Raw genomic sequence first — 27,983 nt, 5'->3', positions numbered from 1 at the left:
TATCCAAATACGTATTTATATATTCTTACAATCATTATAAGCTATCGGATTTTCTCTCAACAGATCTAGGCTATCTTGCATGCTTTGGATTCTATCTGCCTCACCCATTTTGATTCCCAAATGACCAAACAAACTTGAGAAGTAGTTGAAACCAACTCCATTGCATTTAACAGTAACTATCACCAAAATCAAGTGACTCGATGGCACATAACAATAACAACAACAACAACAACAACATCACCAACATATCCAAGTACACAATTAGAGCAGGCAGCTTCAATTTGTATTCTATTTCTGTTAACAACCATGTATATCTTAAATATGTCTTCAGACTAACATTATTTTCCTTGTGTGTATCCTCAAGCCATTTTCTGAAATTCAGTTGTATGTGAAAATCTTTTTAAAGCTCAGCTGTAGGGAAAGATCCGAAAAGATTTTTACAACATTAAAATCATACCAAAAAAAATCAGCACCTTTACATATGTGCATTTAAGTATAAATTTCCTTTTAAGTGACTGAAAGTTCAAAAGAAAAAGCTTTTTTCTTTTTTTGAATCTCAACAGAACACTTTCAAAAGGATACTTTAAAAGCATTTTTGCTTGAAGTGTGCATTTCAAAAACATTACAGTTATTTTAAAGAAGTGCTCTAAACAAGATTTACAATATAATATAGAAAAATAGCAGGATTTCTTAAAAAATCTGATTGTCACCATGCACATGGATGGCTATGCTATACTGCCAACATGAAAATATAGACTAAAAGTCCAGAAATACACCGCTCAGTCTTCACAACACTCGAACAACCCAGCAGCTGCCTAGTTGATTTTGACTGTGAAATAGGATGTATTTGAATACCTATGTCTGGAGGGGTGTGGGGCTCCCCAAGGTCCTGCTTGGCTATCACCACCTTCTCTGCTAAGTTAGCTGCAGTGAAGGCCAGCTTGGCTGTGAGGACGTGCCCCGGGAGGGGATGATTAAGAGGGCAGAGAGCCCCTGAGTCAGTTCTAGGATGTCCACAGTGCTCACCTTTCCGTCAGTGTCCTACAGAACCACATTGAGTAAAACAATTACTTATTTTCCTAGAAGCAAAATTACTTGAATAGGCAAGTATAAGTGACTATTTTGTTTATCACTTTTAAAAAAATTCTATTTCTACTTTACTGCATTTATTTTGTACTATGGGAATACATTACTTGCTAATGTAAAAAAGCTAATTCTTTAAGAACATGTAAAATATAAAAGCAATATTAAAAAGTGATTAGGTTTACAGCAAACACTGTCCTAGACACTGGGAATGACATGCAGACAAAATACAGTTAAATTTAGCATAACAGTAAATATCTTTGGAGAGAAGAATTAATGCTATTCTTTGTAAACCATGCAAAATTCTTACTAGACAAATATAGGAGTTAAAAGTACGGCTAAAGCTAACTTTAACCATCTTTAAGCAATTAGTGCTAGCACACATTTCTGCACGCTCTTGAATACCTTACCTCAGAATCTACAAAATGCCTCTGGTAGTAGTAAAAGCCTCTTCGACAAAGGTTACAGTGATTTAGAGCTGTTTTTAAGAAATGCCGTCTGTAAACCTGGTGCCAAGTATCCTTAATCTAACATGAGAAAAGAAAACAAAAATCAAAGAGGTGCTGGAAGTTCGTCATGTTGATCAAACACTTTCTGAACAAGCAGAGTTCTCAATAAAAAATGTTAGAAGCAATGGCAACATACTTATTCTACCAATTGTTTTTATCCCCTTACTTTTTTTCCCCAGGACAAAGATTAGATGTATTACTCTTCTGGTCCCTTAAGACTTATATACTTCAAAGTATGCAGTGTTTTCAACAAGAATTGTTACTAGACTTAATCATCTGGTAGATGAGGCTAAGCTGGAGACCCTCTTTCACTGCTCAGAGGGAAAGGCAAGTCCAAATCCCTGTCTGATGACACAGGGTCACAAAGCTGGACTATGTCTATCAACTCAACAATATTTGCATTCTGATTTGAAATTCTACTGCTAACATGTTAATGTAGTACTATAAAATCGGTTCAATAATTATTTTCATATCCACTGTCTACTTTGGGCATAAAATGGTATATGTTGTTGATGTTGATTGCCATCGAGTCGAGGTTGACTCATAGTGACTCTATGAACAAAAGACTTAATGCCTTTCCATCGCTATCGTCATTTTTCCAAGGTCATAGAGTTTCCAGATGCATGTGGTTTAGGAAGTGGATGCAACTCCTGCTAGAGTATCATTAATGCCATTTTAGATGAGAAAAAAAATAAATTACAAAAGTATATACTTTCTCTACAAACTACTAAAAATAATAGTTACTAGCAAATGAAAGGGAATTACACAGAATATCTATCTTCTCCCGCCTGTGTTCTTTCCTATAACTTGGTATGAACAAAGTGTCACTCTTTTAAAAAAAAATCTTCTTGCTTACAGTAAAGTCAAAACATATCATTAACATACAAAGATATCAATAAAGACCTAAAAGAAAAATATCCTAGCAACTGCTTATGTTATATTTTTCATAGGAACCCAAAAATTCACTGTCACTGTCAACTTCAACTTCTATAGTGACCCTACAGCACAGAGTGGAGCTGCCCATGAGCGTTTCCACAGGTGTTATTAACTGTGATGGAAGTCGACGGCCGCCTCTTTCTCCTACAGAGTGGCAGGTAAGTGCAAACTGCCAAGTTCATGGGGAACAACTGAGTGTTTTTACCCACAGTGCCAGATTTCACCCCAGAGTCTCTATGGCAGTTGGATATTTTTAAAAAAGAAATATATTAATCCAAATATCAACAGTGTTAAATACTAAACTGAAGACTATTATAAACAAGACTAAGAAAAAATTGGAAACTATACAATCGATATTCAATTAAAAAAATTCATTTAGTCAGTAATTATAGTCTCATCATTTAGAAACCACTCTAGATTTTTAATGTATTTAACAGCTTTGAGTTTTACTTTTCTTTCTGCCCTCTGGTGGAACTTAAAACAAGTACACTCACTTCTCAAGTACAGAAAGGTTCTGGCAGATAATTTTTAAAATAATTCATTTTTGGTTCTGGAATTCCTAGTATTAATACCATTCCCCCTAGATTTATTTTTCTCACCATGTTTCACTCATATTAAAATGAGTTCTGATCCTTTTATGGGCTCAAACTAAGTAGGAGGTATGGTATAGACACACACACTAGCTTTTTTTTTTTAATCTGCCTAAATTCTCCTATGTGGTAAAGCACTGGTCTGTCCATTTGCTGGACAGAGGTAACTCGTGGTCGTTGTGATGCTAAACACTGTGACACTGATGTGTCTAATGCAATAATGGCTCCCCATGGTGGACAGTGTTTGGTGGCGCTCCCCGATTAAAACAGGCTTGGAAACAGGAGTGGCATCCACTTCCGTAAATAACTTGCCTCAAGAAACTCTATGATCTTGGAGAAATGATGGAAGTTACACAAGTGTTCAGGTCTTTCATTCACAGGGTCACTATGAGTTGTTTGCAACTCAACGAGACTTAGCAACAACAACAACGAAGCCTCATAAGTGAAGTCATATTTTCAGACTATTTTTATCCTTGTATGTATTAGAAAGAAAGAAACTGAGGTAAAGAAAAATTTGAGGTCTGTATCTAGTATAATAAAACTATGCATTTGTATTTATTCTAAACCTAGATCCTTGTAGGAGGATCTAGTTAAGTGATAACACTTAGTATTTGACTGTAGAACATATGTGTATACACTGTACTCCCCCCCCACCCTGCCACCAACACTGTGCACTCTTAATGTGATGTGGAGCAGGGATCAGGTGAGGGGTTACCTCTGGGCATGCTTCGGAAACATCCCTTCTCTAAATTTCAGTTTCCCATTCACAAATTAAAGCATCAGCCTGACAAAAATCAATTCAGACAGTAAAATTTCTATACCTTACTACACAACCAAAATGAATCGAGTTTTACTTTGAACACCACATGATGAAAATCAAATCAAGCACCTAAATTTCTAAGCAGTGCATTAGAAGCTGCCACCTTTTAGTGAACCGTTAAAGAAGTAGGAATAACACATTATTTATTACCAAACTGGGGTCTACTTCTACTCCTCGGGATTCAAGATTCTTCCGGACTGTAGTTATCTCATCACTTGCAAGATAAGCTGGGTGTTCTTCGTTGCATTTCAACATCTTCTCCAATTCGTTCTTGGTTTCATTGTGAACACACTGGAAAATGTTTAGAAAAGGGCCATGTTTAGATGGTTCATAATCTGGCACACCTGTAAATACTGAGTTCCAATCTTAATAAACATAGTACTATTGTGGGATAGGCACTATAAACTTAATCTCAACAAAGAAGAAAAAAAGGCAATGGGTAAGCGGGTTTATGAACAGAGGGATTAATGAGAAGGGGATACAGTAGGAATGAGCCCTCTTTATCATATTTTATGCTTGCCAAAACATTTCTTATGACTGAAGTGACAGCATAAGGCACCTCAGGATGCATCTTTCTTGACATTCAGATATGGTCTGGATGCAAATGAAAGCATCCTGAACATTTATGAAGAGATAATGTTTTGTAAATGGCTCATAGTAAGAACTGGAGTACCTATTAAGGATTCCTATTTCTTTTTTTAGTTGGGAGTTCAGATGATTTATTGCTTTGGTAAAGTCTGCAGGCAGGGATCTTTATTTTTAATTTTTATTTTATATGGTTTGCTTACAAAGTTCATACACATTGTGTTTCACATTATTCTTCATTAATGTTGTGTTTCATACAATCACTCCCATTCATTATAAACTTAATCACCATTACACTATGTCCATAATAACCCTGTCATTTCAGATCCCCGCCCAAACTTTCCCATTTCCTTTACCCCCATCCTTTACCCACCAAATTGTGCAACCCTGTGATTTTGCCCCTATCCATCATCACACCTCTGAAGTGAGGACCCACCTCTTCTCTCTTGGGTCCCCATACATGTTTTAGTTATCCTTCTATTTTTACAATAATGGTCTTATACAGCATTTGTCCTTAATGAGGCTGTATTAGCATAATGTTCTCCAGTCTCTCCCAGGTTACGTAGTATTTTTCAAAATCATTACTTCTGAGTGCTGTATTCCACTGTGTGAATGTACCACAATTTCTCAACTCATTTGGTTGTGGTTGAACATATGTGCTGTTTCCATGTTCGTGCTATTGTGAATAATGCTGCTATGAACCCTGGCATACAAATGTCCACTTGTGTCTCAGTTCTAATTTCCTTGGGGTTTATTCCTACTAGTGCAATAGCTGGGTATACAGAGTTTCCAGGTTCTACTTTTGGAGGAAATGTCAAAATGACTTCTAGAGTGGCTTTACCATTTCATAATCCCACCCATAATGTATGAGAGTTCCTATCTCTCCATATCCTCTTCAACATTTATTACTTGCTGTCCTGCTAAACTTTGCCTACTGCTACTGAGGTGAGATTGTATCTTACTATGGTTTTGATTTACACTTCTCTTATTGTCAGTGATTTTGAGCATTTCTTCACGTGTCATGTCAGTTGGTCAAAGAATTCCTATTTCTTTTCTGATAAAGTAACTGAATGTAAAAACACCTAGCATGATTTTAAAGGTCTTTTTATTAACCTTTTCATGATTCAATTGTTTTCTACTTTAAATTTTTTGTTAATACTATGGGTTTTTACCAACGAAAGACATCTTGTATCAAGAAGCATTTCTGAAATTGTCATGAAATATGGGTTTTAATACAAAGTATCTCACCTCCCTGCCACCCTCCTTAAGTAACACAAAGGAGTGGGGAATGACTCCTGGTTGGCCCTTTACAAGGCTGTCCATCACAAGGGAGGAGAGTGCCCATTTTTCTCCCTTGGAGCCACTGGCATCTTTGGGTTAACAGCACAACTCCCTGTGGATTTCTCTACCAGAGCTCCCGACATATTATATAGGACACAAATATCCTTCAGGACTAGGGTAAGGTGGGGACTGACGTGATACATAAAATTCAGGGCATCTAAAAATATATTATTCTTGAAAACAGAATCATGACGAGGAAGACAACTTCCAAACAAGGAAGCCAACTAAAAACTAAACCCACAGCCATGGAGTTGCTTCCGACTCACAGCAAACCCTCCGTCAACATTCTGAAGCTGTAAATCATCATGGGAGGAGACTACCCATCTTTCTGCCACTGTCCTATATATTCTGCAGTATGCCACCAGTTAGATGGATTCTTCCATTGGGTTTCTGAAGTTGTAAATCAAACAGATGACCTTTTACCCACAGATTGACTGGTGGAATCGAACCACCAGAGGCTCAGCATAGGAGAAGAATGCCCCCCCTTCTCCTGTAGTTGGTGGTTGATTTGAATTATGCTACCGGAGTTCCTTGAAGAAGTATTACTTAGTGGGGGAAAAAAACCCAAAAAACACCCAAGCCAAAAAAACATCATAACACTGTTTGCTTAACACCTGCATGCCTAGTCTGAGGGAAATGGGCATCTCTTGAGAAAGGTGTTCCTAACTAGCCTCCCATCTACCCTCACAATGATCTCCCACAGATCTGCTGCTTATTGTTGCTGCTGCTGTTAGGAGCTGTTGAGTACAGCTCAGCTCAAGCTGACTGCTCAAGTGGAGGTCAATGACCCTATGAAGAACAGATCTGAACCCTGCCCTGTCCTTTGCCAAGAGCACATCTCTGACACTCCCTTTAGACAATGTGAAATTGTTTCAGAAGAGTGGACTTTCTTAGAAAATTAAGAAACCTACCAAATGCATGAAAGAGTTACCAGGTAGTAAAGATTTAACATCTTTACCACAGAACAAACATTTTTTATTCTTTTCCTGCTAAATTTATCACTCAAAAGATGAGAAGAATTATTACACAGCTACTTAAACTCATGAGATCTGGGATTACTCTCAACTTCTTCTAGAATCAGATAATCTCCAAATAGTGGAACATCCAGAAATGGAAGAAAGAGAAGACTGGTGTCAGGCATCACTGAGTTGCCTATGACTCACAGTGATCCTTCAACAGCAGATCTGAATCTTGACTTATCCTTCTCCCTCTTCACGATTTCCTCCAACGTGCATGGATAGTCTGACTCAATGAGTGTGACATGGTGCTGAATTTAGAAAAAAAGAAAAAACCACCTCCAAAAGAATCATACCATACTCCCTCATGATTCTGGTGTGCTTCTGCCCCTCCATTCCAAATTTCAGCTTCTGTTCCAAGGTCAAATTGAGCCTAACGCCTCCTCCCTCAAAACCTTATGGGGAGGAGTTCTTATGGGTTTCTAGCTGCAGAACTTTTACTTTAAAACCTTGAAATTAATTTCTCTGTTCCTTGGAGGGATCCCTAGTGGATTCAAGTTCTTGAGAATATTTTCAAATCAGGGATTATGTCTCTCTCAGTGAGAAAGTGGCCAAAGCATTTGTATCAGGAGGCCGCTGAAACTCTGCAATAGATGAATGTCTCTGACAGACTCTAGGTCTCATTTCCCTAAGCCTTGAAAGTATGAGATCACATTTTTCTGGACTTTATCTGCCTTAACAACTTTTCCAAATCAAAGCTTCTTCTTGTCTAAGTCAGAAACCCCTGACAGATCCCTAGAAATAAAGGCCTCTGGCTCTCAGGCCTTCTGGAACAGAGATAACTGATGCACACTGAACATATGCATGGTCCCACCAATGACTCGGCCTCCTCCTCACTTTTTCAATTATTTCAAGTTTCACATAAATCATGGAAGAGACCAAGAGAAAACGAAAGTGTTACTATTTTAAGATGATTTGAGACCAACATCTAAAAGACCGTTTATGAAAAAAGAAGGGTTGTGAAATTGAAAAAGAAATAGAGTACTAATTATGTAATTTTATCTAAAGTGACAACAAAGAAGGGGACCACAAAATAAATGAGAAAATAAAGATAGTATATACTGGTTTGTCCAGCTGCTGTACAGAGGTAACTCATGGTTGCTGTGATGCTGAACACTATGACACTGATGTGTCAAATGCGATAATGGTTACCCATGGTGGACAGTGTTTGTTGGCGCTCCCTGATTAAAACAAGCTTAGAAGCAAAAGTGGCATCCACTTCTGAAATAGCCTGCCTCTGGAAACTCTATGAACGTGGAGAAATGATGAAAGTATACAAGTATTCAGGTCTTTTGTTCACAGGGTCACTATGAGTCGTCTATGGCTCGATGGCACTTAACAACATAACAACCTATCATTTTATAGTTTTTTAAAAACCACTCTCATCCCCCTCCCCCGCCCCATGTCTTAGCTTTCTTTCCTTATTTAAATGCATAAATAAAACAAACAAACAAGTGAATTGGACACGCTCCTTTGGTTATTTATGGTTACATTTAAGTATTTAGAATCTAAATTTTAGTGTATATTCTATTAAAGCATGAATACAGAAGTGAAACTGTTTTAAAAGATAATGCTAACTGGGAAAAGAAGCTACAGGTCTGAAAGAAACAGAAAGGGCTAGAGGTGAGGATGATGATGGTGAGAAACTGAACTACTTACACTTTTCCTTTACTCATTCTTAAAATGCTCTTTGTCCTGACTGTCTTACTCTTCTGAGGTGCTGTTAAGTGAATAATTTAAATACACTACTTACAGAAAAATCCAGATAAAATATAGTAAAAACAGATTGAAAAAAATACCTCCCACATTATTTTTTTTACTAATCACACTCATTTTACATACTGTTGCATCTTTGTTATTTTTTTCTTGTTTAATGTTTTTCTGGTTCCCTGAAATAACTCAAGTAGAGAATTAAAATGGACAAAATAATCCACTACAAAAGGGCATGTTTCACTTATCTTTTCTTTCAGGAACAAAGCTACTTTGCTTTAAATGAAACACCACAAAAAGATGTCTAAAGTCTGAATTAAAATGAGCAAAATGATAACCAGACATTGGTTTCCTTTTACCTGTTCTTGAGTTCGATTCTTCCAATATAACCACCTCTTTTTCCAGTCTGGACCTATCATGTTTTCAATTGCATTTTCAGCTAGGAAAAGAAAAAAAAAATAATTCGTTAAAAAGATCATCATTATGAAACATGTAAATGATAATGAATAATGGACTTTCTAAATAACTACAAAGATCAGTATAAATGTCTCGTTTAAGTAAGAAAAAAAAATGCATGATCAGTTTGGGATTTCTGGTGGTCCAGTGGTCAAGAGTTGTGCTGGTAGTCTGAAGGCATGTGACTCAAATCCACCAGCTGCTCCACAGGAAAATGACAATCTCCTCCTGTGTGATTAAAGTGCCTCTGAAAACCTACTGAAGGGTGAGCCATGAGCCAGCGTTGACTCAACAGTACACAATAGCAACACAGTACATGCCTAAGATGTTAATTATCTTTGTTTATAGAATATAAAACCAGTGTAATTGCTTATATAGCTCCTAGAAGTACAGTTAATAAATAGAATATTCTGAATTTTAGCATTTTGGAATTTGAGTATATATAAGCATTAAGTTCAACTTCTTTCACAATTCTAATAATTCTAGGCAGCTCACTGAAAAAATACACAAATAATATTCAATTACAGTGCTAATAACCAAGGCCCAGAAAGGCTGGTATTTTTCCAGGTGTTCACGAAGCTGGGCGACTTCTTTATCTCTGCTGAGTACCCAGAACTCAATGGCCACGTCAGTACTTACTGTCCTTGAGACGAGCCTGCAGAGCCTCTTCCATAAAGTAAATAGCTGCATCCCACTGCTGTTTATCAGATATTGACCGGTCTTCCAAAGCATTGTGTTGAATAACTCTCTAAAAAGCAACAGAAGGACAAACAAAATTTAATTTACGTCTTATCAAGTTAGTATTTTACAAAAACAGACAATTCAGTGACTATACAAAAGAATATATGCAACTGAAATAGCATACAAGTATGTGCCTCTCACAAAAATACAGGATCTCTTAAGTGTGTATTTGTCAGCATTCTGTCTAAATATTAAATAGTGAAGATCTTCTCTTAGTCCAGATTCAATGAGTTGACTATTTTTAAGATGTTCAGAAAGGTGCTGTTCAGTGCCGCTGAGTCAAGCATGACCACAGAGAACCCGTGAACAACAGATCTGAAGCCCATCCCATCCTCAAACTTCCTGACACATGAGAGCCCACTGCAGAAGTCACTGTTTCAATCTACCTGGTTGAGGGTCTTCTTCTTCATCAACCCTTTCTGAGCATTATGTCCTTCTCCTAGGAATAGCCCCTCCTAGTAACACGCCTAAAGTATGTGAGACAAAACTTTATCATCTTTGCCTTCAAAGAGCATGCTGGCTGCACTTTCTCCTAAACATATTTGTTCGTACTTTTGGCAGTCGCTGGGATGTTCAGTACTTTTTTCCAACACCACAGTTCAAAGACATCAATTTTTCTTCTGTCATCCTTATTCAATGTTCAGCTCACACATGCACAGCAAGTGATCGGAAAGACTATGGCCTGAATGAAATGCACCTCAGTCCTTAAACTGCCATCATTACTCCTCAATAATTTGGAGAGGTCTGTGACTACAACTTTCCCAGAGCATTAAGTCTCCTGATTTCCTGATTGCTGGTACCAACTGTGTTAATTGTGGATAAAAGTTAAGATGAAATTGTTAACAGTGTGAATCTTTTCTTGCTCTATCATGATGGAGAGAAAGACCCTACATACAAACTACAAAAAAAAAATCCTGCAACATCTAAAACCAGGGCATGAGGAGGTAATATGTAAAACATGATCATCTTCTGTTTTTGTCACATAATCCATGTACCAGGTTTTCAGAAAAGAGGGAGGGGAAGTACTAATTATATGTAACTGTTAAGATCAGTAATAAAACAGGGTAGTTAACAACCACTTTATTTATTAAAACAAAAAAATTGATTTCTCAATTTTTTAATAGAGCTCTGGTGGCCTAGGTGGTAGAGCGTTGTAAAGCCAACGAATCCACCAGCTACTCTGTGGGAAAATACATGGGCAATCTCCTCCCATGAGATTTACAGCTTCTGAAAACCCTCTAGAGGGTCATGTATGACCTGGTTCTGACACTGCGGCAATGAAAGAGGATTTCATAATTACAGAATAAGTTAATGAAAACAGCATCAGTTTTTTAACCATGCCAATCTAAAACGTATTCAGGAAAAATGAAAATTGTTTAAGTATAGACCCCTCTTTAAAAGGAAATTATAATTCTGATAGATAACTTGGCATATGTATGTCCCTAGAAATCTGGTCCTCAATGTTCCTACTGAACAGTGCCTCTTACAACTCTCTGAGCAGAGCAGGTGCTTAACAAAAGCTTATCAGGTGGTGGTCAAAAGCCAAGGATTTCAAATCAGAGCCAGGACTGAATTCCAGAAATGTAACAATAACATCGTGTGCTCTCGAGTCAATGAGGACTCATAGCAATTCTTTGAGGACAGAGCAGAATTACCCCATAGAAAGTAGACGGCCATACTTCTCCCATAGTGGGTAAGTTTAAACTGCTGATCTTGCGGGTAAGATGTCACCAGGGCTCAACGATCACAGGACTGTATATGAGTGAAACAAAATAATGCTGGCAAAATATTTAGCAAAGTTCCTGGAACACAGTGAGCTTTTTGTAGATGAAAGGTGGCATTATGATTTTAGGATTCCAACACGTTGATTCAAAACTACCGAAAATCAATGTATATCTTCGTTTTAATTTCTTTATTACAACAGCGAGTGAAATGGGAAGCTGCTATCTGTAGTTCAGACTCATGTTAATAGAAGTCTGCTTTCTACAAGTCTGACTTCCTTTCTGAAATGATAGCTGAGAAAGAAATGGTAAAAGCAGACTTTAGAAGAACAGAGAAAAAATGGTAAAGGGCAAATTAATGATCCTGTATCTTCTTCTCTCCTTTACTATTTCAAATTCAAAATCTAATTGAGTAGTCATATAAAAATAGTTCCCTATTGAAAAAAGGATGAGTGTGTGAAATTATAAAAGAGCACGAGGCCAGAATAATGATATGCAAATGTCATACCAAGCTGTCTTCTGCAAAGTCATTCCACTTGTGGCGTTTGATACTTTCTTCCTTTACAGCCTCTTTAAGTTTATCAAATATGTCATCATGCTCTTTTCCTTTTGGTTCGGTCATGAAGCGGGAAAATTCTTCTTGCAGGGTCTCCCAAGCAACCTGGAATTATTTACAAGATAAAACAGCTTTGTTTATGCGTTATACATTTATGTAATACAGAACATGAAAAAGTACACACGCCTTTAAGATGACACAGATCAGCTTATCAGAAAATACACATAAAACTACATTTTCAAAAACATAGCAATGGTGAGGATAGAAGGTGGGGGCTGACGGGAAGACATTTGGTGTAATTTGCTTATACACACAGCCAAAAATTTAAAGAATTTTGTTGCAAACAATGATATCTCAAGAGACGCCCTATAAAAAAATCTGTTATTTCCAGTCCTTCTGGAACTTTCTGGCTACACTGTACACTCATAGTGTTTTATCTGACTTGCAGGAATTAAAGTAGTTGCCCCTCTAGAGAAAGTGCGCACTCTCAGTTGGCCACCAGACTTCATCTCAGCTTGCAGATCCTGGGGTTTGCCTGCTTCCTCCAAACTAAAAATGTTACCATTTCTTAACTAATTATTCAATGTTTTTACCTGAACCAACACTTTCAAATACAGCTATTATTCAAGTTCATATTATGGATAATGCTCAACTACCTGATTGAGAAAAAGAACAACAGGTACAAATGTAATCAAGAATGAAATCAACTTTATGTGTAAGGGGACTTTTTATGTTGGGTATTGTATTTAGCCCTGTCATGTGACAGATAAAGAAAGTATACACAGTAATGGACTCAATCTTAAGATCTATGTTTCCAGACTCTCCACAGGACAATGTCCTTTCAACTACTCAATTCAAGGGGAGAATCAGCGTGAGACAGAATGACTGCTTTTTAAAAGGCCACTTCTTTTGCTTGCTTGAAACTTAGGATATAAAAATCTCTTCTCAGGGAAAAGGACTCAGGAAAAATATAGGAGCCATGAGGTCAGTTAGTCAAGTGGCAGTAGCAGCATTCTAATTACTTTAGGGTGAATGGGCTGAGAACTGATCAGGGTTCAACAATATTTAACTCAGGAAAGGAGACTGTCAGAGTTCTGGAAAGGGAAGTTAGAGGAAACAGAGAACAGAATAGGAAGAAGGTAGGGCTGGAGCTAGACAGGAGAGGTGAATAATGAGAAGCTAGCATTTTATTTCTAAGGTAGGGAGTGAAAAATAAAACTATTTTAACACTGACCTCTACAAACAACACAGGAGATAACAGTAACACTTAGAACAACCACTCTTTAGAAAAGTAATGTTTATGGCTGTCTAACTCAGGATAGGAGGAGGATGAGAACAGCAGATGACATTTATTATAGGCTGAGAACTGTCTAAATAATCTATATGTATTAACTCACTTAGTTTTCACTAAACTCCCAGACGGTATGAAACATTATCAGTCCTATTTTTATAGATGAGGAAACAAAAGTTTATAAAGGTTAAGTAACTAGCCCTGGAATCACATAGTCAAAATAGATAGTAGACCTAAAATATAACATAAAATATAATTTAAAATATTATTTGCTCATTAATAAAAATGGCATTTTTATTTAAAGTACTCTTAGGAGTCTTGCCTAATCTGATGGAGCTGAACTAAGAAAATGATTACTTAAGTATAACAGTCTTTGAGAAAACAAATAAATGAAATATCTTATCCATTAAATATTTCCCTTACAGAATTCTCCTCCTATAGAAATTAAAAATATTTCACTCAAGCAAATTTTGTCAGTTTTTAAAAAAATGCTATTTTGGAGAAAGAATCAATTGCCTCCATCTAATACCAAATATTAAAATTTTACAACAATGGAGTAAAACACTAAAGAGAAAGAGAGTGGCTGTGATGGTAATAAAACCTCAAATTCACAGCTCCTCATCCCTACAGATAATGCTTCTTACCCATTTAATTAAATTATATCCTAACCTCTACTGCTTTATTAGGAAGCTGTTTATCAGTCCACTGTTTTAGCTTGATATCCACTGTAGTATTAAATGTTCCTGAATTCATGGTCTGTGCTGCTGGAAGATAGATGTTTTCAATCACATGAGTTGATACTCTTTCCCACAAAGACTGTTGGAGAATTTCTTCCCTAAAATTAAAAAAGAAAAAGAACTGAAATGCAATGGTAAAATTAGAAAAAACAGTTTCACTGAAGTTTCATTAAATTATAATAACTAATTGCATCTGTTTAAAGTATATAAATTGATAGGGTTTCATAGACATCTGCACATCACCATAATTCAGGTAATGGGTGAATAACTACTGTATCAGAAAGTCATAATCATTAGATCTGTTTATATTTTCTACAATTTCACATAAATGCAATCCTAGAATGTGTTACTAAGAATCTACCTGGTCATGGACATTTGGGCTGTTCTCATTTTGGGGTTTGAATAAATAAGACTCTTATGAACATTCACACATAAGTCTTGTGTAGCTTTATGGTTTCCTATCTCTTGGGTAAAAACCTGGAAGTAGAACTAGCTAGATCATATAGCAGGTCTATGATTCACTTTCAATTACAGTGCCAAACTGCTTTCCAAAATGGTTCTGGCATTTTATACTTTTACATTCTAACCAACTAGATATGGGAACTCCTCACCTTTCACATCCATGCCAACTCTTTGGTGTCACTTTAAATTTAGGCACCCATAATACGCTATCTCTCGGTCACACTTTGCATTTCCCTAAGGCGTAGGAGCATTTTTTCATGCTCTTGTTTAACTTATGTAATAGCTGACCCTCCAGTGGGTTTCCAGAGGCTGAACACTGTCTGGGAGGAGACCATGCAGGCTCTTCCCTTGGAGCTGAGGTGGATTCAGTTGTCAGAGACGTGCTGCCTTTGGATAAGCAGTGCAATTCACTGTGAACTATGCTATGAGAGTCTCTTATTTACCTAACGGTAAAGTTGGTTATTTTTTAAAAAAAATAAATTTACACGTTTATTTTGGAGTGCAAGGGAAGACTGAAAAGTTCATAGTATGATTTTACCATTATATCTTTCTACAGCACAAAACGTCCCTGTTGTCCAAAAGCCAAAATGTGCTCTCTTGGGTCTATAACTAATACTACTGACTAAATCTTATGTGTAAAATTCTTCAGAGTCAATAAACTTTGTCACAGTTTTACCTCTTGCTAATACTCAAGATTTCACCTCGGTTGGATCCACAATCAAAATATTGGCCCCAGCAGTCAAGAAATCAAGAATATTGTTTTAGGTAAAATTGCTGTCAAGGACCTCTCTAAAGTATTAAAGAACAATGATGTCAGTTTAAAGACTAAGGTGCATTTATACAAGCCATAGTCTTTTCAATTACTTGTTACGCATCTGAGAGTTGGGCAATGACTAAGGATGGCAAAAGAATCAGAGGTTTGTCTTGTGGTGTTGGAGAAGAGTACAGAATTTCCTAAGGATACTATCTTTTGGATATGTGCCCAAGAGAAAAAATAAACATATCTTAAAGAAAGTGCAGCTAAGGGTTCTTTGCAGGCAAAGCAGTGAAGCTTTGCATCACATTTTTTGGGGATGTTGTTAGGAGGGGCCAGTCATGATGCAGAAGGACATCATGCATGAAAAGGTGGAGGTGTGAATGAAAGAGAGGAAGACCCCCAACAAGATGGGTTGACACAGTAACTGCAACAATGGGCTCAAGTATATGAGAAATGAAAAAGATGACACAGGACAGGGCATAGTTTAGATCCACTGTCCAACTGTTCATGACGTTGCAATGAGTCGTAGATGACTTGCCAGCACCTATCAATACTACTACTCAGGTATTTTACAATCAGAAAACAGGCAAAGAGAAGAGGATCCATCAACTGAAAACCAGCGGGTAAAGTTGGTTTAGTCATGGAGGCCATGACAAACAGTAAAAACATTTCAGGGGCAAGTTACAAGAAAACTATCTTCTACAGGTTCCTAAACAGATGTCATTTAAAACAGAAATGAAAAGGATTTCTGAAAGAGAAGACCAGGTATCTAACTTCTGATGATGGAGACTTCTTAATGTTCCTGTCTCAGAAAAGGAGTGGTCTCTTCCTCAGAGTCTGTGGACTAGGAAGTGACATTCCAGATACTCTGTAGAGAAAACCATGACAAAAATCCACATCCCCATGTCCCCATGAGCCTGAGGGAATCTTCTCAAAGAGGTTCCTGCTTCCTAACTGACCACAGGCAGCTGCTGCTTACCAGCCTGCCACATCAGCACCAAGCTGCTGGCCTCCAACCCACACTTCCATCCCCACCATCATAAATTTTATTGTGTCCCTTAAGTCCCGCTTATGGCCAAAAACCCACTTGATATTCTCACTCTATTTCCTTGTTTCTCTCACACACATACACATGGAGAGACAAAGATAAGAATCTACTTACTTTCCACAACTTCAAAATAATTTACACAAAGCCACACAGGCTTAAGATGTAAATTTTACAACAAGAACACAATACACACAATAATTTATATTGTGTCTCAAAAATAAACCCTCATTTCCATTGAGATGGAACCAACTCATAGCTGACATTCCAGTGGGTTCTCAGAGACTATAAGCCACACGGGAAAAGAATGTCCATCTTTCTCCCTCAGAGAAGCTGGTGGATTCAAACCTCGTAACTGTGGGTTGGCAGTGTAGCTTCCTACCCACTAGACCACCATAGCTTTCTATGTTGTAAATAGGTTTGATAGATCAATACCAAGCGTAGATGAGATTCATTTTCTAGATAAGAGAAGATAAAAATAGAGAAGGAGTTCCGTTCTCGGCAAGTAACAAACACTGACACTGAAAAAGTACAGATAGAGAATTTCAACTGAAAGACTGAGCACGACTACTATTTAAGCTCAATTTTGCCGACTTCCACTGGTGCAAACAGAAGAAGTATAGAAAATACTTAGAATAAGTATTTGTAACTTCAGATCTGTTTCAAAACATGAAGTTTTTAACAATATTGTTGAATACTGAGTAGGAAGTACTTCACAGCTGACCGTCCTGTGGGTTTTCGGAGGCTTTAAATCACATGACGGACTACTTCCCACCCCAACGGAGGAAGATGAATTCAAACTGCTCACCTTTGGGTTCAAAGCATAAGTCCTTACCCAATAAACTAACATACTACAATTTTAAATTTTTCATTAAAATGCAATTGCAAATATTTCAGGGCTACTTATTATACAAGACTTGTTCAAGTTTCACAGAACATAATTTTGTGTTATAGTGCTCCATTCTAAAATTTAATAATGTGTAACTCAAATAAAACTTAAACCAAAGGTGATAGTTTTAAAATGGATTTCTACGAGGATTTTCCAAAATGATGCAACTACTAGCTAATAAAAACTACAAACAGTAGTCAATTTAAAATGCAAACTGTTTACAATATAGTAACTACATATTACAAAAAGTACAGACTGGTCTTACTCAGAAATGAGAAAGTGAAAACAGATACTACTGTCCCATTATAAGTGAAACACATATTTCTCTCTATAGAGTTTTTGTTTTCTGACTCATCAATAAGAGCAACCAGTCTGGTTAAGTTGTTTACTATTTTACCTAATGTTGTTGTTGTTATGTGCCGTCGAGTCGCTTGCGACTCATAGCGACCCTATGTACAGCAGCCCTAAACTCTGCTCTGTCCTGTGCCAATCGCACTGCCTCTGACACTCCCATCCCAATTATCCCAGTCACTGAATCAATCGACCTCATAGAGGGCCTTCCTCTCCTGCGCTGTCCCTCCACCCTTCCAAGCATGATATCCCTCTCCAAGGACCGGTCCCTCCTCACATGTCCAAAGTATGTTAGATGGAGCCTCAGAATCCTTGCCTCCAAGGAGCCACCCGGTTTAACCCTTTCCAGGACAAATCTGTTTGTTTTCCTAGCAGTCCATGGTATTCTCAATACTCTTCTCCAGTACCACAGCTCAAAGGCATCAATTCTCCTTCTATCCTCCTTGGTCATTGTCCAACTCTCTGATGCATAACAAGTGATTGCGAAGACCATAGCCTGTATCAGACACACCTTAGTCTCCAGAGAGACACCATTGCTCTGCTTCCATCCTCCCCCACCCCCCCTTGGATACTCATTCTACACTAATGGTTTTATACAGTATTTGTCCTTGTGGGACTGAGTTAGTTCACTTGGCATAATACTCCCCAGTCCCTTCCAAGTTTGTTTTTTTTTTTATGTACAAAAAATTTTACCTAACGCACAATTTAATTAAATTTTACATAAAATATGTTAAAAATCACAAGCATGAATTCATTATTAGGTAAAGAAAATCCATTCATACATCAAGATTTAAATGGAGCAAGAGAAAAACATTCTTAAAGGAATTCTATTGGTTAGACTACAGTAGTGGTTAGATTTTGTAAAAGGACATACGCTGACATTCTTGCTGATGTATGAAATCTTTTAAAGGATAAGTATATGCAACAGTCAATTAGTGTGCCTCTGAGTTTTTATACTTTAATATAAGTAGCTTTTGCTAATCAGAGATTGATATCAAAGTCATTACTCACCAATGCTTTGGCGTAACTTGGCTCAGACTGATAACTTCATCAAGGATTTCATTTTTAGCTTTTTCAAAGAGTTCATTCTATAAAATACAGATAGAAGTAAGATTTCCATAAGATAGTAAGTTTACCCTGCCATACTTTTCAAAGATAACTAAAAAGAAGGTCTTTGACAGGTCAGTAGGCTGAGTTCAGGTCTGAAGCATGGACAGCAAGGAACGCTCTTCTCTTCTCCTTTCAAGAACACCATACAAACAGACAGCTCTGGTGGCACTGTCCGTACAGAGCAGCACAGTGAAACCGGAGGCGGCGCCTGTCTGGTGGTTCAAATCCACAAGTGGCTCCCTGGAAGAAAGATGAGCAATCTCCTGTGTGAATCACAGCTTCAGAGACCCACTCCAGTGGCACTGTCTGTACAGAGCAGCACAGTGAAACTGGAGGTGGCGCCTGTCTGGTGGTTCAAATCCACAAGTGGCTCCTCCGAAGAAAGATGAGCAATCTCCTGTGCGAATCACGGCTTCAGAGACCCACTCCAGAGCCAGCTATGAGCTGCTTCTGCCTCAATGGCAATGAGTGAGACTGAATATTCAGATAAATGCAAAGGAACTGACTCAAACTGTCTACTGTCCTTAGTTGATGTTAAATGCTTTTAACATATAACATTCATAGACATTATACTTTCATATATTGCTATAATACTATCAATAGTATTTTATTTCTACTAAATTACAGGCCTTAGTAATAAAGGTTGAAAACGTAAAATTTATTTATTATTAAAAGTGTCTTAAATGATACAAATATATTAATTCTGTAAGATTCTTAAAGAATACTCTTTATCATCTCAGAAGGTTTTACTCTACTATGATATTTAATTATTTTTCAATGCTCTAAATGGCTTGCCTCCGGAAACTTTATGTACGAACAGTGCTCAGGCTGTTCGTTCATAGGGTCGCTATGAGTCGTCTACGACTCGACGGCATTAAACAACAATAACAATGACGACGACCAAGAGAGAGCTACGTTGGCCTAGTGAAAGGAAGCTGTGCTACCAAGCCGAAGGTGGGTGATTGTCATCTGTGGCCCTCGGCCAGGTTCAAATTGTCTTCCTGTCAAACATTCTTCTAGGTGGTATAGCACTGGTCTGTGCATTGCTGTACAGAGGTAACTCGTGGTTGTTGTGATGCTGAAGCCTGTGACAGTGATGTGCCAATCGTGGTAATGGGCACCCATGGTGGACAGTGTTGGCTGGAGCTTCCCGACTAAATCAAGCCTGGAAGCAGGAGCGGCATCCACTTCCAAAATGGCTTGCCTCCGGAAACTTTATGTATGAACAGTGCTCAGGCTGTTCGTTCATAGGGTCGCTATGAGTCGTCTACGACTCGACGGCATTAAACAACAACAACAACAACAACATATGATAAACAAATTAGATAGAAGAGTTAATAATGGCTTTGGGAGCTGTATTCATGCAGCTCTAAATTGGTGGTCATGGTCAAACCCAAGCTATTGCACTTAATAAATTTCTTTTATCAATGTAAGGACACAGGTTAAGAGACAGACAAATAAATGAGGTCCACAAATATTACCCGGTCGAGTTCTCGCAGGCGAGGGTAGTTGTTCTTCCACTCAGTTTCAAGGTTGAAGCGTGTTGCTAAAGAAGAAGGAACATTAAAATTTTAATGATCTTTCCCCCCCCAGCTATAATGGTAAAGGCTACCCCACACATCTTCCGTGTTACCTGAATTTCTATGTGCATATATTTAAAATATTCTAGGCTCTCTACACTCTTAATTTCATTATTTCAACAGCTTTCCAATCTCTTTAATTCTAATGCCTTCATTTTTTATCACAAAATATTTCATTCAGGCAGTCCATGTAGCTAAGAAACTGGATTCAAGTGTTGCACCACTTCATTTCCAGGTTTCAGCACAAACAAAACAAAAAAATAAAGAGCTGTACCACTACTAAGAGTCATACTTTGGATCTATTATTTATGTGGCCGCAGGAAAGTTACTTGTGGAAGTTATTCTGTGCCTGTTTCTAATCTGGTAAAATGCAAATACTAATAATAATACTTATAAGGTCATTGGGCAATAAACAGTAGGTTTCCCAAACAAGAAAAGGGAAGAAGGAACCATCGAAGCAAAAACATACAGCAGGAAAGTGTGGGATGCAGGTAACTGAACAACGGCTCAGTTTCCGACCAATCATTCCTCCTCCCACTAATGGAGGAAATCTATTATTTTTTAGTTTCATAAAGTCCTTCTTCCTACTAAACACTACTGTAAGTTTTCCTAATCTACCTTCTGCAATGTTCTGTGAGCAGTGTTGTGAAATAAAAAAAATCCTGTGCTTGAATAACCACTGAAGATTTATACTTCTTTCTTTTCCTATCAATAGTATTCAGTGACACAGTGTCATGTGACAGAGTAAAGAATCTGACAGATTATGCACCAGATTGCTGGCATATAAAATATTAAAAACCTGTGTGTTTTTAAAAATCTGACTTACCTTTGAAACTATCAGCCTGTTGTTCAACTGACTCTCGTACCATTTTCCAAAAGCAATCTGATACAGCAAGGCTTAAATTTCTTGTCGTTACCTGGTGTGCCTTCAGCATGCTTGTCCTATATATTAAAAAACCCCCAAGACCTAGTCATTTCAAATGGTCTAAGAATGTGTGTTACGATCAGAACAGCCACCTAAACACTTCAAAGCTGTCCAAAAGAACTTCCTGTGATGAAGAAAATATCCCAAGTTTGTGCAGTCCAACCTGGTACCTGATTATCTACACATTATCTATGGCTAGTTAGTCTAAGGAATTGATTTTGTAGTTTTACTCCATTATAACAAATTTAAACACCTACATGGGGCTAAACCACACTGGAAAGCACAGTTCTACATTCTTACCAGCTCCATTCCTAACAGATAATATACGACTCTCCAGTTCACAACAACTATTCGGATTTAGTGTACTAATCGACAGGTAAACGCACTTTCTAGTCCAATTAACTGTCTACACAGAGTTTTAATACAATGCAATTACCTGTTAGCTCTTTTACCTTTTCTACCAATACTACATTTTCTTTACAAATACCTCTTTGACTCCCCACTCACTCCAACTTTCCCCAGTACTAAAAAGTGCCACATCGTACTTAAAAAGTTAGGTGTTCAATTATTACCTAGATTTTTTTGTAAGTAAAAACTCAAGAAATGTCTACGTTATCTCTCGGCGGCAATCCTTTTGCCAACATGAATGAGTACTGCCCCTGTGATAAACTGTTCCTAATTCGGTTACAGTACCTTAAGGACTTGCTAACTGGTCGAGATCACTACTTTGTGGAGATTAAAGAATTAATTATTAAACTAACAGCTTTAAAACAGGAATTTTAAGTGAATATTGTTTCTTTTAAGGTGTGCTCTTATTGTAAATTGTTAAATATTAAAACCAGATGCTTACTTTAAGAGTTTTGAATTCTGGAAAAATTCTTCTTCATATTCTCTTATAGCCTCAATGCTTTCAGAGCTGTTTCCTAGGGAAAGATGATAGCCACATTTTCATTAAGAAAACGAACCTTTATTATTTGAAAACAATAAAACTAAAAAAAGAAAATCTCAATGCATTTTTGCATACCTTTTCCTGTTACAACAGCAAAATAACCTAGAGCTTTCATTGGGAAGAGCTTTCCTTCAATTATCTGTTGAATCTATTTTAAAAAGTAGGGAAAATAATGTAAGATGTAGGCTTCAATAACTTTTAAAAGCAAATTTATACTATTTGAAAGCAAGATTTAATAACCCTGGACACATACGTGCTCAGTAAAACATACAGAGTTGTACAGAAGTATATAAAACATATTTCAATTCGTATTTAAAGAAAAACATTTATGTTTTACTATATTGAAAGATACATTATTATTATTATTATTATTATTTTACATACATATAAAATCTTAACTCAGACTTGCTTTGGGATCAAAAAACTGAATTCCTGTATTGCCACTTCCTGTGGCCCAAGTTAACTACCTAATTTTTTTCAAAATAACAAAGATTATCTAAAAGGATTATCTAAGATAATAGAGCTACTCAGCATTGTTATCCACTTATTAGCTCCCAATCTATCATTTGTGTAAAATGTAAAAAAAGTTGTTCAGATTAATACTGATTAAGAATGCCTCCTCTAAGATAAATTACATCCCTAAACTATTGCTGGAATCTTAGGAATAAAAACCAAAACTGATATAAGTGGCTTATGAACTTTGAAGAAATGTAAACTCACTATCTTAGAGGAGAAAGAAATAAAAGGAATGAAAAAAGATAGGAAGGTAGCCATAGGAATATGCATCTTTATACATTAGAACTCACAATGCTATCTAGCAGGCCTTAATCTATAAGGAAGGCACAATGAAGGTCATGGAGGATAAATGGAAAGAATTAACACAGAAGGTCCTTGTTTAGTGCCTAGGAACTTGACTAGTTAGCAGTTTCCTAAACCGACCTAAAACTTTACCTAAAGAAGAGAGGCTCATTACGCAAGCAATGTGGTTTATGCTGAGCACCTACGTTTCCTTAGAAGTCTGGAATTCTGATCCATGAAGCTGCCTACACAACCAACCCCCAATAAAAACCTTGACACTGAGGCGCATGTTGCTGGAGGAGTAAGCAAGTCCTGAACATCTCAACTAGCAGAGAACTCTTACAATCTTGTGCCTGCTTTCTTCCAACCAGACTTGACCTCATGCCTCTTATCCTTTTGTGATTTAGCTTTGTATTCTTTAACTGTAGTAAAATTTAGCTATGAATATGACTCTCCACTGAGTTATGAAGTCCTTATATAGAATCACTCAACCTTAGGATGGTCCTGGGACACCGATGAACCACTGTCCCTCAAAGTTTAAGTCAGGAAAGAGGGAAATTTTAAGAAGCAGTATCAGGGATGGGGTACTTACAGCCTGAAACTGCTGTTCTATGGGGATAATATAATATTAGATAACAGCCCATTTACATGCCAATACAATATGTAAGATAATCATGATACCGTCATTTCTTCCAGATGAGGAAGAAAAAGGACTGAAAAGCTAAATAACTCCCCCAAGATAATACAGTTCACAAATAATTTAATTTTTTTTTTTTTAATTGTGTGAACTGCTGAATTGGATCCAACTGGCACAGGAGGTGATTGCCCCTCCTTATCCAGCGGAGCATCTGGTGGATTCGAACCACATGCCTTAGGGATTGCAGCACAGCTTCTTGCCACTAGGCCACCAGAGCTCCCATAATAAATTATTTTAAGCTAAGAAATATGACTAGAATTCTGTACCCAATCTTAATTCTGTATTCTTAATCTTAATTGTTTTAACAAAACAATTAATCCTTGTAATTAAACAGAAGTTGTATGTCAAGTCAAGACTCTTTGTTGGGGCAGAGGTGGAAGGGAAGGAGCAATAGTCTTATAAGGGGTTTCAATGAAATCATTTCACAAGTATGATTCACTAATTTAGGAAACAATATGTTTAGGATGCTCAGAAATGAAAAAGATCTTCGAGACCAACTAGACTAATGGGATGGATGCTGCATCAACTATATTCAGACAAGTCACAAAATCTGTCAAATTCTCAAAGCTAACTGGTACAAAAGCATGGAGGAGAAAGCCTAACGCCCCATCCAATGCCTTTTCTATATAAAATTTTGCAATATACTCTTTTGGTGAATGAAGAGAGATAAATTTGTCTATAAATGAGCAAATTTAAAATAAATAAATAAATAAAAGAGAAAATGGTAAGGGGTATTTGAAAGCAACATATAATGTCACTAATTGTGCATTAATTTATAAACATCAACTAAAAATAACATCTCAGAATCAAATACTAAAAAACACAAGTACCAGGATGAAGTTCATGAGTCTATGTCCACATCTAAAATGATCTAAATGAAACAGTTAGGTGCTGCTGATCTTGGCTTCAACTTGTACAAGAGAATGAAACCCTGCCCAACCCTGTGTCGTCCACACAATCTCTGCCTAGTGTAGTGCAAGCAGCATTTGCAGTTACAAATCTGGAGAGTAAATAAACTACAATCATGGACACTTATTTATTCATGTCCTAAAATTGTACTTAGGTAACCTCCCAGCACTTCAATAGAAACAAGAAAACTCTCACTACTGCTTTCTGATAAAGAAGCCCCCAGAGGTTTTTGTGTGTGCATTTCATGGTCCCTCTCTTTTTACATTTAGTTCCCCCCCTTAATGACACTTTCTGGAAATCGCAGCAATTGAATGTCAAATAAAAAGCTTGCCCTCACCCTGCTTGGACTAGCCACATTTTTCTCTGCTAGGTCTACTTTGGTCAAAACAAATATTGTCCTTCTTCCATGAGGATCCATTTGACTGACCAAATCTGTTACAATACTGCGTTCAGCATCCACAGAACCATCTGAAAATAAAATAAATATTGACACTGTAATAACCGCAAAGTGGTTTTTTGCAACTTAACCAGTTACAGCCTGGTATATACATTAAAAATGTTCTATCACATTTACCTTGGTTACAGAAAGATAGTTTAGCCAGTGAAACCTCAAAGATGTCTACTGAAATAATACCAATTTCAATTCCACGTGTGAATAAAATGAATTAGAAAAGGCAAAAAACACAAGTATATTCTATGTTAATTAACATGCTTACTTAGCGAAAACTCTAGATTGATAAAGGCGGAAATCTATGAATAATTTTTATTGTGGTATCTGTTGCAGTGGGGACATGTAATATTGTCATTGTCACATTGTTGTTGTTATTAGGTGTCATCAAGTCACAGATGACTCATAGTAACCCTATGAACGAAAAGACCTGAGCACTGTTCATAGAGTTTCTGGAGAAAAGCCATTTCTGAAGTGGATGCCACTCCTGCTTCCAAGCTTATTTTAATCGGGAAGCTCCACCAAACACTGTTCACCATGGGTAAGCAGTATTGCATCTGACACATCACATATCATTAATTATATTTACTAATGTCAGACTATAGTAGTACAGTCCAAGTCAGTTATGGATACATATGCCTTGTCTTTTCAAATTAGCCTTGAACTCAAACATTCCTAAAATTCGAAGTCAGCCTCGGAGGATGAGTGAAAGAGGCTCAAAAGCTAGGCAATCAGAATGACATGAGTGCCATGACTTTTCAGGATCTATCCAAGGCACCATTACTACAAGGTATGGCAATTAATACATTAAACATACAACTGTATTGAGGAAAGCTTCTGAAAATTGTTTTCAACATAATAATAACATGAAAATTTTAAAATAAAAACTCCTGATAGAGTTACCTTGGATACACAGGATGATGGCATTAGGATTCTGCATGTAAGCTTTGCTGATACTGAATATAGTTTCCTTTGTGTCAGGAGCCATACCTGATGTCACAGTCTTGAAGAAAAGGGTTAAACATCATTAAGAATGTTTTCAACAATAAGAATAAAATGAAATAACTGTTTGTAAACTACTTACATTAATCACACCAGGTAAGTCAACAAGCACCATCCTCTGTAATCCAGGGCCTTTCACATTTAGGGATATGGTCTATTCAGAAACAAAAAAGCAATATAAATGTGGGCATAGTAGTGTTCACAGTTTTCTGGTAAAATATATTCTGAAATGTCTCTATCCCATCCATTTAGAGTATATAAAAGAGCATTTTCTAATCCTAAAAGTAATCATTCCAAAAAATTACCTTGGGGGGGAATATGAAGAAAGGAAAATTATACACAATCCAATTACCTTAAAACTATACTAATCTTTTAATAAACCATTATCTGGAATATTAAAAAACAAAAAAGTATCTTGGGTTTGCTGCAATTTAAACATCAGTACCAATATTATGATTTTGTTCTTTAAGTACACACACTGCTTATATGTGAAAAATCACTGCGATGAACTGCAACCCTTACCTCAGGACTAACTGTACAGCCTTCTTTCACGTTTTTCCTCATTCGGATTTCTATCTCATGTCTCAATGCTGCAAGCTATAAAGGAAAACCAACAAAATTCTAAGAGAATCTTTACTTCATAAATATTGGCTATTTATTTAGTTTATTCCATTTTCAAAGTTGCACAGAGACCATTAAGAGGCACGTGTCTAAAAGACATTTTTGGTGGTTTTTTTGTTTGTTTGTTTAAATTTCCATTCATTCATTGCTGCACTTTTCTCCCTGCCCACCCCTCCCCTCCAATTGACTTTTCTCTTTGAAAAGTAAAAGAAAAAAAAAATTCTTTCATTGTTATTCAATTCCCTCCTCCCAGTCCACTCCATTATGCTCGTCTACTTACATCTTCCTCTTTGGTTAGATCAAACTCCCGAGAACTATCTTTAAACAAGGCCACGTGGTGAGGACCTTCACTGAGGGTTACCTGAAATGAACAGACAATGGTGCATTTCTATCAATGGCCCATTCTCATAGCATGTACACGGTCCATATACAATAAGCACTGTGCTGCCCAGCATCCATTCTAGGGAAGAAGCATCCCCGGAAATGTCCACATGATGGCACCGAGATGACAATTCTTTTATCTGGACAGTTCATATACCTTTTATGTGCTGTGATTTTTCCCAACAAGATCAGTGGCTACTGGAAAAAAATACCTATTTTATATCTTCTAAAACTTAACAGATTTGCTGCCTTTTCCCTTACTAGTCAATGGTATTCAAGGTATTGTTAAAAAAAAGAAGGGAAAAAAAAAATCACCATTCTAACATGTGAAACAAACAAAAATAATAGAAAAGAAAATCTTTCATCTTAACATTAAAAATTAATTTACTGGATTAAAAAAAATAAAAAAGTGAAATATGTATTTATTACAAACCAACTACATGGTAGATGGGAAGGGCATAACATACTGAATGGTCCCTACTTCAAACCTAACTGTCCACTGAAAGTGCTGGTGACCTAGGCTGGAGAACTGCACTGGTAACCTGAAGGTGGCTCCTCTCTGGCAGTTTGAACCCACCAGCAGCACACAGAAAGACTGACTGAATTGTGTGAATGTGAAGTGAGAGAGTGAGAGATGAGATATACTGAGAAGAGCCCTGCAGGCACAATGCTGTTAACTACAAGGTCACAGGTTCAAATCCATCAACGGTGTCACAGGACAAAGATGAGGTTGTCTGTTTCCACAAAGATTTCACAGCCCTGGAAACTCTATGGGGCAGTTCTGCTTTGTTCACTAGGGTCTTTATGGTCAGAACAGACACAACAGCAATGCGTATACACTAGGAAAAACATATATGGACATAAGGGAGCAATGTGGAAAGTCTAGGGTGTCAGAGGGAAAATGGTTTTAACCATAGATTAGAATTCACAGACTTTAATAACTGAATTTCCAGAGATGCATCTCAAT

At 37.1% G+C, this 27,983-nt stretch overlaps 1 protein-coding gene across 1 annotated transcript in view; it reads right to left on the bottom strand.

Moving 5' to 3' along the window:
* OPA1 (optic atrophy 1 (autosomal dominant)) overlaps positions 1–27,983 on the bottom strand; it is a 99,966-nt gene that overhangs the window by 32,147 nt on the left and 39,836 nt on the right. Inside the window, exons 12-27 of the mRNA XM_006902086.1 lie at positions 26,916–26,996; positions 26,537–26,611; positions 26,097–26,168; positions 25,916–26,015; positions 24,902–25,032; positions 22,236–22,308; positions 22,062–22,134; positions 21,113–21,228; positions 20,188–20,252; positions 18,608–18,684; positions 14,025–14,190; positions 12,017–12,169; positions 9,686–9,794; positions 8,950–9,029; positions 4,089–4,229; positions 1,494–1,610 (exon numbers count right to left, since the gene is read on the bottom strand). Coding sequence (XP_006902148.1) covers positions 1,494–1,610; positions 4,089–4,229; positions 8,950–9,029; positions 9,686–9,794; positions 12,017–12,169; positions 14,025–14,190; positions 18,608–18,684; positions 20,188–20,252; positions 21,113–21,228; positions 22,062–22,134; positions 22,236–22,308; positions 24,902–25,032; positions 25,916–26,015; positions 26,097–26,168; positions 26,537–26,611; positions 26,916–26,996 — 1,629 coding nt within the window. The remainder of the gene's footprint in view (positions 1–1,493; positions 1,611–4,088; positions 4,230–8,949; positions 9,030–9,685; positions 9,795–12,016; positions 12,170–14,024; positions 14,191–18,607; positions 18,685–20,187; positions 20,253–21,112; positions 21,229–22,061; positions 22,135–22,235; positions 22,309–24,901; positions 25,033–25,915; positions 26,016–26,096; positions 26,169–26,536; positions 26,612–26,915; positions 26,997–27,983) is intronic.

This window comes from Elephantulus edwardii, unplaced genomic scaffold (genome assembly GCF_000299155.1).
Source record: "Elephantulus edwardii isolate Elephantulus edwardi_28Jun2011 unplaced genomic scaffold, EleEdw1.0 scaffold00367, whole genome shotgun sequence".
Lineage (NCBI taxonomy): Eukaryota > Metazoa > Chordata > Mammalia > Macroscelidea > Macroscelididae > Elephantulus > Elephantulus edwardii.
This window is presented reverse-complemented; position numbering and strand designations above follow the sequence as displayed.